Source organism: Manacus candei, unplaced genomic scaffold (assembly GCF_025592945.1).
Source record: "Manacus candei isolate 608988 ecotype Guabito, Panama unplaced genomic scaffold, ASM2559294v1 h1tg000056l, whole genome shotgun sequence".
In the NCBI taxonomy this organism is placed as follows: domain Eukaryota; kingdom Metazoa; phylum Chordata; class Aves; order Passeriformes; family Pipridae; genus Manacus; species Manacus candei.
Genome location: NW_026138104.1, coordinates 11840587 through 11854857, shown reverse-complemented (window position 1 = coordinate 11854857; position 14271 = coordinate 11840587). Strand labels below are relative to the sequence as shown.

The 14271-nt window shown below is 47.7% G+C and overlaps 1 protein-coding gene across 1 annotated transcript; it reads left to right on the top strand.

Moving 5' to 3' along the window:
- Positions 1 to 3454, top strand: FZD8 (frizzled class receptor 8). The gene has a single exon (XM_051802329.1). It carries the CDS (start codon positions 73 to 75, stop codon positions 2797 to 2799), a length of 2727 nt encoding a protein of 908 aa, XP_051658289.1. The 5' UTR covers positions 1 to 72; the 3' UTR covers positions 2800 to 3454.
- The last annotated feature ends 10817 nt before the right edge of the window (positions 3455 to 14271 follow it).

Below are 14271 nucleotides of genomic sequence, written 5' to 3'. Positions count from 1 at the left end.
CCCGCCCGAGCGCGGCTGATTGGCGGCTGGGGCGCTGGGGGCGGGGCCAGGCGGCTCTCGCTATAAATATTCATGAGAGCGCGGCGGCCGGAGCGGCGCTGCCGGGGCCGGAGAGCGAGAACTTGCGGAGGCGCCGCCGCGCTCGACCCGCGGCTCAGGTGGCGCGACCGCAGCCGGGGCTCCGGCAGCCGGAGGAGGCGCAGGGCGAGCACCGCCCGGCTGGCGCTCGCCCGCGAAGCCGAGCGCTCGGGTGAGCGGCAGAAGGAGCCGCTCCGGCCACCCCAGCCCTGCCACTGCCCGCCCGCGCGGGGCGGTGGGAGCCCGGCGCTGCGGGGTGCACCTCCCGCTCCCCGGGACGCCTCAACCATCTTTGCCGCGCCGGGGCTGACGGCGAAACTTCTGCACCGCCGCCACCGCCCTGTGCCCGGCCGGCGCTGGAGTAGCGGCGAGAGGAGCGGCGGCACCCCCTGGGCACCCGGCCCCGCGAGGAGCGATGCGGCGGCGCCTGAGGGGCCTCCCGTGAGCGGATCCCCTTCCTCCGGCGCCGAGCGGGGGATCGCCGGCGGCTCCCGCTCACTGGGTGCCCGCGGGGCCGCTTCCCTGCTGGGCGACGGAGTCCCGCGGGGGCTGCGAGACCTCTTCACCTGCGAGCGGCACGGAGGGGGCCGCCCTGCGCCCCCCCGAGGGGTAGCCAGGGCCGGGGGGTGCTGTGGCGCCGCGCTCCCCGCGGCTGCTGAGCGGGACGGGAGAGGAGCCGGGGCCGCCGCCCCCGCGCCGCCGAGCATGGAGTGGAGTTACCTGTTGGAAATCACCTCGCTGCTCGCCGCCCTGTCCCTGCTGCAGCGCGCCGGCTGCGCCGCCGCCTCGGCTGCCGCCGCCGCGTCCTCCTCTTCCTCCTCGGCCAAGGAGCTGTCGTGCCAGGAGATCACCGTGCCCCTCTGCAAGGGCATCGGCTACAACTACACCTATATGCCCAACCAGTTCAACCACGACACGCAGGACGAGGCCGGGCTGGAAGTGCACCAGTTCTGGCCGCTGGTGGAAATCCAGTGCTCCAGCGACCTGCGCTTCTTCCTCTGCAGCATGTACACCCCCATCTGCCTGGAGGACTACAAGAAGCCGCTGCCGCCCTGCCGCAGCGTCTGCGAGCGGGCCAAGGCCGGCTGCGCCCCGCTCATGCGCCAGTACGGCTTCGCCTGGCCCGACAGGATGCGCTGCGACCGCCTCCCCGAGCAGGGCAGCCCGGACACGCTCTGCATGGACTACAACCGCACGGACCTCACCACGGCCGCCCCGCCGCCCGCCAAGCCCCCGCTCCGCGGCGCCAAGCCCGGCAGCCCCGCCAAGGCGCCCCCCGCCGCCGCCGCCCCGCCGGCCGAGGCCCCGCGCAAGCCGCGGCCGCCGCCGCCCTGCGAGCCGGGCTGCCAGTGCCGGGCGCCCATGGTGTCGGTGTCCAGCGAGCGGCACCCGCTCTACAACCGCGTCAAGACGGGGCAGATCGCCAACTGCGCCCTGCCGTGCCACAACCCCTATTTCAGCCCCGACGAGCGCGCCTTCACCGCCTTCTGGATCGGGCTCTGGTCCGTGCTCTGCTTCCTCTCCACCTTCGCCACCGTCTCCACCTTCCTCATCGACATGGAGCGCTTCAAGTACCCCGAGCGCCCCATCATCTTCCTGGCCGCCTGCTACCTCTTCGTCTCGCTGGGCTACCTGGTGCGGCTGGTGGCGGGGCACGAGAAGGTGGCGTGCAGCGGCGGGGCGGGCGCGGGCGGCGCGGGGGCCGGGGCTGCGGGGGCCGGCGGCGGCGCGGCGGCGGGGGCGGCGGCGGCGGGGGGGCGCGGCGCGGCGGGCGGCGCGGCCGAGCTGCAGCCGGAGCTGGCGGTGGCCGAGCACGTGCGGTACGAGAGCACCGGCCCGGCGTTGTGCACCGTGGTCTTCCTGCTCGTCTACTTCTTCGGCATGGCTAGCTCCATCTGGTGGGTCATCCTCTCCCTCACCTGGTTCCTGGCCGCCGGCATGAAGTGGGGGAACGAGGCCATCGCTGGCTACGCACAGTATTTCCACCTGGCCGCCTGGCTGCTCCCCAGCGTCAAGTCCATTGCTGTGCTGGCGCTCAGTTCTGTGGACGGGGACCCCGTGGCTGGCATCTGCTACGTGGGCAACCAGAGCCTGGAGAACTTGCGGGGCTTCGTGCTGGCACCGCTGCTCATCTACTTGGCCATCGGCTCCATGTTCCTGCTCGCTGGCTTCGTCTCGCTCTTCCGTATCCGCAGTGTCATCAAACAGCAGGGTGGCCCCACCAAGACCCATAAGCTGGAGAAGCTGATGATACGCCTGGGACTCTTCACCGTGCTCTACACTGTGCCAGCTGCCAGCGTGGTCGCCTGCCTCTTCTACGAGCAGCACAACCGGCCACGCTGGGAGGCCACGCACAACTGCCCCTGCCTGCGTGACCAACAGCCTGACCAGGCCCGCCGCCCTGACTATGCCGTCTTCATGCTCAAGTACTTCATGTGCCTGGTGGTGGGCATCACCTCCGGCGTCTGGGTCTGGTCTGGCAAGACCCTTGAGTCCTGGAGAGCCCTCTGCACTCGCTGTTGCTGGGCCAGCAAAGGTGCTGCCGTGGCTGGGAGCGCAGGGGCAGGAGCAGGTGGGCAGGCAGCAATCACCGCAGCAGGAGGACTTGGGGCTGGAGGTGGTGGCTCACTCTACAGTGATGTCAGCACTGGCCTGACGTGGAGATCAGGCACTGCCAGCTCTGTCTCCTATCCCAAGCAGATGCCCCTGTCTCAAGTATGAGGAGGGCGAAAGAGGCCAAAGGTTAGGGATTGAGGGACACTGGCCTGCCTAAAATGCCCCCTCACTGTTTGGTGCCATTAATGAACCCCTAATGGTCCTTATTAGCCACAGCTTGTATAGAACAATGCAGCTGGCAGAGGCCCCAGGCTCCAGCCCCCTCCTCCTTCCCCTCCATTCATATGCAGGGAGCATGTACTTCAAGGAGCCAGCTTATTATTTTGCTGGCAGAGGAGGGTAGAGGCTCACCCGTGTCTTACAGAGGGCAAGGCACAGCAGCTTCTGAGTCACTCTGGACTAACACCAACTCTTTACTCAAGGGAGGGAGGGTCTTCCTCCCCCCAGTCCTGAGGTGGGAGTCTGCTGGGACTGCAGGTTTTTGAGATGTTGATGACCAGGCAAATGCCTTACAATATAGACTGAAACAAAACATGTCTTAATTATACACCCCAGCTAAATACGGGTTTCCTACATTAAAGGATGTATTTATATAATTATTTGTTACCTTGTACAGATGTGTAAAATATGTATATATCCAAAGCTATACAGTCTGTAAATTTTTTTGTAAAAATGTTTAGAGGCTACCCCTGTAAGAGCAAATATGAGTATTCTATTTTGTCAATAAAATGACTTTTGATAAATGACTTTTTCAAGCTTTTCCCCTACTCTTGCCTTGGTTCTTCGAACTGCTATATCTTTAGGTAGTTGTATAAACTACAAACTACATTCATGCTCCAGTCATTACCTGTTAAAGTATTGAGATATGTAGACACAAGAAAACAAGTCATTCAACAAGTTGTTCTGAAAAAGTGTTTGCCAGAATGGGGAGATGCCTTGCCATAGTTCTCTGCTTTTTGAAAGATGACAGTATCTTTAAACTGAGCCTTTACAAAAGAGTCATCTCACATGGCATGTTAAGTATCCTTTTAAAATGGGTGTTATTTTAGGAATGTGCACAGAGGCCTCTTGTATCTGTTGTCTGCACTTCTGTAAGCACCTGCCTTTCCTGGGATGCATACTGAAGTGTAAAAGGTTAATGTTTTAAATTCATAGATCATGTACTTTGGTGGAACAGCGAGTTGAGATTTGTTAGATCAATCTCTTCTTAACAGATTAAACTAACATCTTAACTTTTGTATATCAAATATGGTGCTTTTTCAAGAGAAAAGGTATTGTTCTTCTGTCAGGACTAAGCTAATTTATTTGAGCAGAAGGCTGTTGAATTAACAGAAGAATGCTTTGGCAATTGTTGAACTTTTTACCTGTCTGCCCAGTGGCTCAGAACATCATTCCTTTAAGAGGAGCTAAATGAATAGGGTTAATCTGTAGGGAACTTGGTTTCTTTTGAGTTTGGGAAAACTTTGATCTTTTCTCTTCACCAAACGTGATGTATAGTCTGAAGTTTCTTTCCCTGCTGCCTGGTTCCTCTTGTTGCAGACCAATTGGCCACCATGGAGCCTTAAAGTTCTTCAATTAAAGGGACATGGGACTTTTTTTTTTTTATTTTAAGAGGAAGACTTGTAACAGTTAGTGAACACCAGAGGGAAAAGGGAGAACAGCCTTTTAAACAGCTTTTCCCTGCATTGTTAGCCAGACTGCAGGCAGCAAGGCATGGCTTGGAGCATTATAGAAAAGAGCTATGAATGCCCTACAGGTGGTCTGCTCACATAATCTCCCCAATTTAAAACATTTTCCTTTACAGGACAATTGCATTACAAAACTCCCTTCTCTTTTGCTCCTAATTGAACCAAAGAACTACTACAAGATTTTCTTTAAAAACTGAGTGTCTAAAAAAATTTAAAATGTATTAACTACATTCTAATCTGTTTTCTAAAATGCGAGTACTCACAATGCCAGGAGTAAAAACTGCATTAGACATTATTCCAGATATTTTTATGTCTTCTGCTTATATTCTGTCAAATTAACAATAATTTAAAAGCAATTGGTTAGGTTGTGTGCTAGCAGTGAAAAGATAGCCCCAGGTCCCTTATTAACCTGCCAATCATGATAAGAGATGGGCAGCTGCCCTACTAATGACACAGATATCAGTCATGATTTGTGGGAAAAACCTTGTTTCATTGAGCACTGGCTTGATTATTGGTGTCCTTTTCAAAGATCTCCTAACTTAATAGACTTCACTTCTACAAAGTTATTGGGATCATGAAAAGGAGGAATTTAAAATGCTCCTAACTCCTTAGAGGGAAAAATAGTTTTAACTTCTCAAATGCAAAGGAAGTTCCACTGGAATTTGTTCATGGTACCTATTTATACACCAATTGACCAGGATCAGAATATTGATATACCTGTAAGTTGAAGAGGCTCTAGTATTTTCTTGTATTGCTGGAAACATTTTTTTTTTCACAATTGTTGAAACATTTAGATCAACGTGGCACTTTCCACTGTTGTCAGCAGGGCTGAGGTAGAGATCTTCCTGCTTGGGAAGCTCCACATATAGAAGCACAGTCAGTTCTGCAGATAAAAATCTGAGTGAGTTCCCCTCCAGCAGGTTCTAGCAAGGAAGACAGAGGGGAGCTACAGCCACAACTCTTGTCTGAGAATTTGTTTAGATAGGTCTCTTGCAGACTGCTGGTACAGGTTGCTGGTACTGAGATAAAAGCATTTCTAGTAAAAGAAAGGAAGTAGTCCTGTGGCTTAACCTATTCTGGAACGAGCCAAGGGGTGTTACAGGTGAATTTAGGCAGGAAAGGAGTCTCAGAGCTAGTCAAGTTACCAAGATGCCTGCTTTGGAATTGACTGAGTAATAATGCAAAGGCTAAACAAATAAAAATGAGGCAAAATTCAAATCACTAGAAACACAAAGATAGGGAAATGGTGCTAAAGAAGTTAACTTACAAGTGCAGATTTTTGTGATTCAGCATAAAATTCGTGTATAAGGAAAAACATAAACACCAACAGCAAGTCATTTAGGTATAAAAGAAATACAAATCCACGACTACAAAGAACTTCACATTATTAGGATATCTTTTATCAGAATTTAAAGATACATTTCATATAAAGACCAAAAAAATATTGTTGTGTCATTGGTAGGAAATACATGTTAGCTTTCAAGATCTGATGATAAACTGCCTTCTCCCTTACATTTGACAGAAAGCTATTAAAAATAGCACCAGCAGACCATGGCCCAAGCCCTTACCTGCAGAACAGGAGTGCCCTCGGCATCCCTGCTGGCCCAGGCTCATCCATGGGCAGGGACAGCATCCACTCACACCAGCTCCAGAGAGCTAAGGGAAAGCTCCCCTGTCACTGATGTGGCCCATAGCACAACTTGTATAGCAACATTTGGAGAGCTGCACAAATGGCAACTAAGAGCCTCCCATAGCTCACAGAAAGGCCTGACTGCTCTGTTCAGGCAAGTGACCAACCCAGCAGAGGAACATGGTTTGGGATTTTTTTCTTCCCAAATAAGCAACGTACCTTTAAAGTGTTATTTTTCTTTCCAGGACTCCTCTTTGCTTTACATGTTCCTGCTTCAAAAGAAAATGCTGTGGATTATTCTCCTCCTCCTGCTGCAATGACTAAATAATGCTGCAGCCTCCCACATTGCTGGCCTAGCTTCTGGTGGGCATTTTAAAAGGAGGCAGAGCAATGCAGGTGTGCTGGAGAGCCTCAGCAGGGACATCACACGTTCCCTGGGCCCTTCTGCTAAGGCCTTGGGGGCTATCTGGAAGTATCCTACAATGTACTCAAAGTTTTCCCTGTGCAGGAGAAGCTTCCCTGGAGGTTTGATAATCAGTCATGGAAGGGAAGGGACTTCAGACAGAGAGGAATTAGGTCATTCTCATATATTATAATAATATGAATGTGACCAGGCTTTCTGGGAAGGCTATGAAGGCTAAGACTGGCACACAAGGAGTATTTTTTCCTTCTTTCTTACGCAGAATTTGAAAAGCAAAGTGTTGGGGTGGTCACCCATTAAACAGTTCTTCAAGTGTGCTTGAGTAGTCCTAAAAAGAGTCCCAGGAGGGGTAGGAAAGCTGGAGGCAGGGGTGTCTGTGTGCACACACTACCCACAGCTTCACCCCAGCTTTGGTGCCCAGGCTCTCTTCAGGTTCACTCGGGAGGACACCTCACTAGGCACATGAAGGTGCCTTGTAGAAGAAATTGGCAACAGTTTTTCACAAGAGGAGACTTGTACCAGGAGACAAGGCAGAATGCCCAAATTTAAAAAGGAATCACTAGCTGAAAAAGAAATACATTGGGAGAATCCCAGGCCTACTTTGGAATATGAAAATTAATACAAGACCACTGCTTGATCCCAGTGACTGTGCTCAAGACATTTATGTCACAAGCACTACATGCAGTGCAAAAGCCAAACTAAGCCTGCTCAGTAAGTTAACCTTCTCAGTCGATAAAGACGTGGAATTTTATACGGGATAGACAGGCCACCTAAAAGCAAACTGGTGATAATGAACACTGAAAAATGACAAAAGATGCTCCTGGAGTGAAAGCTCTCCTACAGTCGAGATCATGCTGGAGGAAAGCTCAGTGTGGGCCAGTCAAACCAGCTAGTGGAATCACAACCAGTTTCCAAAGTGCCTGTTACAACCTGCCTGTAGCATGCCCTGCTCCTGCACCCCATTCCAGAGCCACACAGCCCGTGTTTCTCTAGGCACACACTTCTACTCCCACACACCGTGGTCGATACAGCTGCTGGCCTAATAGGGAAGCAGGTAAGGAACAACCTCTCTCCATTGCCCATCCTGGCCATGTTCCCTCTCTTTTTGTTCTGCATACAAGATGGTATGGAAGAGATAGCACATCTCTTCTTAAAGAGGCTGGGCAACAAAGGTCACCCTGAGAACAGTAGGATGAGTCTAAGAAGAATAAAGAGATCTACAAATGATGTTCCAAAGAAGAAATATTAAACAGGACAGGCTCCCAGCATGTGGTCATGATGAGTTCTAGGCAGCCTTTAAGAGAATGTAGTTAGAAATCTTCAGACAACTGTATTGATTTAAGCTTTTATAACTGCCCATCATTACTGTAATCAGGTATATGAATTTCACTAGTTCAGCAGAAAGGATCATACATCATAAATGCTGTGGTGGTATGGAAATAACTACTGTCTGGTGTTAAAATGTGGAGCAATAATATGAGGCGACTAAGGATAGTCAAATCACTTCAGAAACTACTACCTAAGGTCAAATACTGAACCAAGCTTTTTGAAGGCTGAGATAACACTTTTTCACTCCTACAAGTCTCTTATCTGTGCTCTCAAAACACTTTACATTCACTTGTTAATTAATAGTCAAATTTCTTCTTGTGAGACAAAAATTGTGGTAATAATACCCAGGCTAACGAAACTTAAATGCAAGTCTAGGGGAAGAACCTGGATTTCCTGACTCCACTCTGTGTTTTCAGTAAAGCTCCATTTTACAAGCATGTCCTCACACCTCTGCCCTCCCCACCAATTTCCCCCCAATAGTCCGCCAAAAGCCACAGTCCCACATTCCCAGTACCCAGGTACAGCAGCAAATCTGTCACCGGGGGCTGCCCGAGACAAATCGGGGCAATGGATGTTGAGGGGCTGGAGCCCAGTCGGCTTTTAAAAGAATGGAGAAAAACGAGTCATTGCTCCATTCGCTAAGGCAGGGAGGTATGGAAAATAGGGTTTACAACAATTTTGGAGTTGCACCGGGCAAGGAGTCCCGGCAGATGGAGGGACTCTGGTGGGAATGGGCGTGCGGAGAGTCCCGGTGGAGTGGCGGGAGCGGAATTCGGGAGGGAACCGGCGCTGCGCTCGCCATCCAGCAGTGCCCTCCACTGGAGAGACCTGGAATTCCACCACCAGGCCCTTCCACAGGCTCTGCATCTTGTCACCTTTTTCTCAGCTTCTCCTCTCCCTGGTGCGTGGCGAGGCCGTGGATTGGGTGATGCCTCCCCCGCGACCCCCGCTGGGCACTGGCCCTGCACACATCACTGCTGTCCTCGTCTGGGCAGAGGTGACCATCGTTGCAACAAGCAGAGAAGAATATAGGATTAAGATGTCCTTTTTTGAAATGCAGCTTTCCAAGAAAATGGACATTTAGTCATGAAGATGTGGCCACACTCCTGTAGCTACCCAACGTATTATAAAAGAGAAAGCTGGGCTACCTCTCTTGAACACTATCTGATTTTTTTAATATGTTGCAGAAAAGAAAATTTGTTCTTATTCCATCACTTTTGCCTTATGTGTGACTTGCTAGGTGCTTTCAGGTGTATTTTAAATGCATTAGATATTCTTTCCTCCAAACTTTTGTCATTGATAATTATATGCAGCATTCTTCACAAAGAAGCATCAGTCTTCTCAAATTATTTTTTATACTTGATTTTTTTCCCCAGAAAATAAACCTATGACTAGAATGTCCCATTTTCATGTCTTCTGAAATAAGAAAGAATAGTTTTTATGCTATGAACTGATTCAAAATGTGTTTGACAGACAATACCCTCATCATTTTTAGTGGCTGAAATCTGATCAGTCCCTTTCCATGTAGATCAGAAAATGTAGAAATCTGGCTTATGAAACAAATTACTTGCTTTGGATTTCTGTCCAGATGTAGAGCAGGAACAAAATGAAATCTGACTTTTAGGAAAGGAAGGGGAAATGTTTCCCGTGCAGCTACAGACTGTGCAGCTTTGGGCACCATGTGCTCTGTACATCGCTGCCATACGGAGCTGCAGCCTCCCAGCGCCGCAGAGGGGAGAGCAGCCACTCCACAGGGAGCTGCACGACTTTCTTTCTCCAAACCTGCTGGGCGGAAAACACATTTATCACTATGGTTTTTAAGTTAAACTTACTTTTTTGCAAAGCTCTAGGGAAGTGGCATTTTGCTATGACAGTTTGGAAGATCCCGGTTTTCCAGGATACGGAGCAGGGCGTTAGGAATAGCCAGATCAGGAAAACACAGAGACCCACACGGAGCTTCATTGCTGCCATCCTCTAGCTCATTAGTGTACAAGAATTGTGTGTGTTGTTTTTAGCAGCTAAAGAGTTATTTATGGCTTCTATGTTCTCAAGCCAAAGTGAGTGAGGGGTGCAACCAGGGCAAACGCATCAGAGCAATGCAAATCACTGACAAGGCATCATGAATGCAAGCTGAGCAGAATTTAAATACAATCCATGAATGAGAGGAAAGATTTGCATGAGGGAAAGAATCATTAGAATCTGATTTAACAAGCAGTACATAAAATGGGCCTTTGCAGCTTAAAATGAAGCAAAGCACATTCATGTTATACATTCTTAATGAAAAAAAAAAGCAAAATCACAAAAACCCTAATTTATTAGTAGAGCTTGGAATAGAAATGGTTTTCACAGAATACCTTTAGATCCTGATTCAGAAACTTGTGGTTGATTGCTTTCTTGAATAGAAGTGGATCATAAGCATGTAGGGTGGTAAGGACTATTTAAGTGCATGCCAAAGTCCTATTGATTTCAGTGAGATTTTTTAAGATGCTTAAAGTAAGTATATGCACAACTGTTTTCCTGAATAAGAGTGCTTTTCGGAATTAGAGTTTAACCCATGAATTTACACAGTGCTTTCAAACATAATTCCTTCCGGAAAAATAGAATAGATAAGAATTTTATTTTTTTTTAAATTGTATATTTCTGCATGTCTTAAAAGAAGGTAATGGAGAATTATTCTGGGTACGATTTTCTGTAAAGTCCAAAAGCCAACAGTGAGTGTGGAAGTTGAAAGTGAATAAGGTTCATAGAGCAGCTTTGATAGACCCTCTGTTGGTTTAATCCCAAATAAATGATGCAAGATTTTGAATATAAGGTATTATATACATAATGTCAGTCTCTTGGAAGAAAATGGCTATGTTGTTTTCCATTAAGTAGTGTTATATTCTGTCTTGGAGAAAAGTAAGAGAATTGTTTTTAAGAAGCTCCTGCCATTTTTCATTTCCAGTCAGTGGTCACTAACACTAGGCAGAACAAACTTTTATGTAATGTCTCCTAAAATAAAATGTGTCTATCTCTAAATGTCTTGTCTTTACAAGCAATGGCTGAGGTGGCAGATTCTGATGCTCTGTGTTTTCTGATACTAAGAGATCATGTATCTCTGTCAACACTGGAAAATCTTTTTACTTCTACAGAAGGATTGGTCCAGCTGCGTATTTACATCTCCTAGCATATTCCTGTGGAGCTACAACACTTCTTTTTATGTACTTCTCTCAACTGAGTCAGTGCCAACAACACATACAAGAATTCAAAGAGTTCAGTCTATGGCCATGTAGCCATATTGGCTGTACTTGTGAAAGTTAGACTTTAGTGTCAATTTTTCTTTTGGCTTTTTAGGAGATTTTGAAGTGTTGAAGTGGTGGTTTGCAAAATGTCTTTTTGAAATCTATGAAAGGTATGACCAATGTAATTTTTGTCTTTCCCGATCTTTTTCTAAATAATTCCACTGTGAAATTGTTTGACATCATATCATAGTCCAGGTCAGTAGAAATACTATTCTCCCAACTTTGCTTTCTCTGTCTCTTTTGCTGAATAAAAACAGTATTACATTTGTTGAAAGGTAACATCCTCTGCAGTAGTACTTTTTCAGCTGTTATCACTGCTTAAATACTTCTCAATATTTTCATACTTTTTTTTTCTCCTCCCTCCACCCCCCCTCCCTGCAAGTGCCATGTTTAGGTGAAGGCTGAGGTTCAGCTCAAGACTAAGACATGTAAACGCAGGTATCCTAATTTTTTTTTAAAGGTAAGCTATTTTATGAGGTCTTGTTGCAGTCAATAGAGTGTTAGTAATGTAGTCAGTGGGTCCTGGAAGCTGAGTCCATTCTCTTTAAGTAACATGGGCCTTAATTCAGTTGCCTTAATTCAGGGCTCCAGGTGGTCCTGGAGACTCCTATCCAGTTTCTCCCTGCCTCTCCAAAAGAGCATGAGTCTCCTGTAACTTCCTGTCCTGAATATCCCAGTTACCCTCTGGCAATTCTAATAACATTGGATACTTTTAAGGGCAACTTATTGGAGCCCAGATCTGGACTTGACCAGATCTCCTCAGAGAGTAGTGGGACTTTGGACACCTATCTCACAGCTGTGTGACAAATTGTAGGTGACAACCTTGAGCTGAATCCTGCCAACAGATGCTGGTGATTATTTTTATCATCACTCACATCTCTGTTGCAAGATTTCAGTATTTGCTTAGTGATATGTTCTTTAGTTGCTGCTTCCTCAAGTTTCACGCTTTTTGCTGGGCTCTGTCATGTCTTTGTACAAGCTAGCACAGTGTATAGTTTTGATTGTTCAATAGAGAAGTTGCTCCTTAGCCACTGCTCTGACCTCTTTGATCCCCTTAAAAGCATTCTGCATACTATCTGCTAAGGACTAGGGAGGGAAGGGGATTGTTCTTGACAAGATCTCTCTCTGATTGGTATAATAATATTAATTTATTCAGTATAATAATAATTTATTGAAAAGGTGATATTTTAGTATCACCTCTTGGCAGTCCCCTCAAGTGCAATGATATCTATGTGCTTTCTTCTGCCTCATTGTGGTGTATTGACTTCTCTATTCTTTATTTTATACTTTGAATTCTATTTTGCTGCTACTTCATTTCCTGACAAAATTTTAGAGAGGCAATTGTTTACTTTGGTTTGCTTCCTTTCTGCAGTTTTCACCATTTATCCAAATTTTAGGACCGCTTAAGGTACATAACGATGTATCCTTAATCCATGCAAGTTCCATCAGCTCCTCTAGAGAGCAGCAAATATGTTCAAATAAAACAGTAACATGATTCAATCTAATGTTTCCTGAAACATAGTCTTTGTTAACTCAGCTTGCTAAGTACAGTAAAGAGCAAAAAACTTTGGGGAGTGGAGGTCTTATACTTAACTCTGGCATTTTTAGACAGCCTGAGAACTGTCCTAGCCCTTCATTTAGTGTGTATGCACCCCCCTGCCCCCTCTAAAAGCCCTGCTTGAGCCCAACCCCAGCTCACCAACATCTTATGGCAGAGGGGAGAAGGAAGGCAACAGCAGTTCAGCCTGGGCCAGGGACCAGAATTGGATACCCACCAGACCTGTGGGCTGTAAAGCTTCCATCTTTACACAGGACTGTCAGCCAAGAGGAAGCACTCCCTGTAAGAAAAACACCCACAAGTTCTCCATTCCTCATGGCCGTCAGTGGGCGTTCGACAGATGGGACTCTGGTTCCTGGTGTGCACTAACTAGGATTTAAGGGAACTTGGCACCTGACAGGGTGGAACGTTTTTTTCTTTTTTAAGAAAAATAGCCAATGTAATGAAAAGTCTTCCTAGCTACAGACCACTTCAGACTAACACCACCATGTGGTGTTAGACCTAAATGATACTTAAGTCTTCAAGAGAAGGACAAAGGTCCCTCTGCTCCTTGAGACCAGTATCCAAAGCAAGACTGACAGGTGCCTGCCTGAGCACTCACAAAGCTGGCACAGCCCTCACAGCAAGGCAAACTCATTCTAATGGGAAAACCCATATAAAAGAGCTTCCCAAAACACGCTTATGTTCACAGGCCTGTCTCTGGTAAGGTTTTCTGCCACTAAGCTTCCTGGTCTATGCTTGAGCTTGTATTGACTGTCTAAAGCAGCTTTTCCAAAGGTTTTCCTCTCAGATATAAGCCTGCCCAATTAAGGCAACTTAAGTCACCCCAGCCCTGCAGAATGTCCATGGCTGCAGGCAGAACAGCTTTTCTTCAGTTTCCTGTAACCTACACTACACATCATCACCACTACCACCCCTGCTGGTGGCGTTCCCTTCGAATTGCCAGGTACTGAGGTACAAATGGGAACCACCTTCCCCAAAGTAACCACCTGAGCTCTGTTAAACACAAAGAACACTGTGAGATGGTTCTGGATGGACAGAAAACGTCATCAGTGTAAGAGCAACTGCCGAGGCCATGCCGAAGTAACGGGTCAGAATCCCATCTGGAAAATGAATTTACCATGAGTTGGCATCTTCCATTGCCTCAAGGATGCTCACCTCATTATGTTAGCATAATATGGAGGAGATGGAACAAGTCAGGCAAAGAGGGGAGAGAAAGCAAGAAGGAGTGCTTTGTATGCAGCTAAAGACCATGTTTATCATGACATTTTCCCCTTTCTTGAGTCACCCTTCATACCAGGATCCCGTCTCTTCAGTAGCTGCATGGCACTGGCTGGCTTCTGCTGGCAGACTGGATACAGTCAGATACAGCCAATATAGCAATGCAGGCAATCTGGGAACCAAGTTCTGCCTCATTTTTGGAAACACACCACCAAAGATCCTGGGAATGATGGAATTTGTGCTCTAGGGTGGATAGTGGAAGCTGTACCTTGCTTCTTTTTGTGATGTGTGCTGGCAGCTGGGACATCCTCACACAAGGTGCAGCTGGTATACTGGAAACACACAGCCTTCTGCACCGGGAGACCCCACCTGGCATCAAGGCAGACAGAATATAAAAGGGACAGAATATACAAGGGACTGGCAAAGCGGGAAATAGTTGACACTCACCA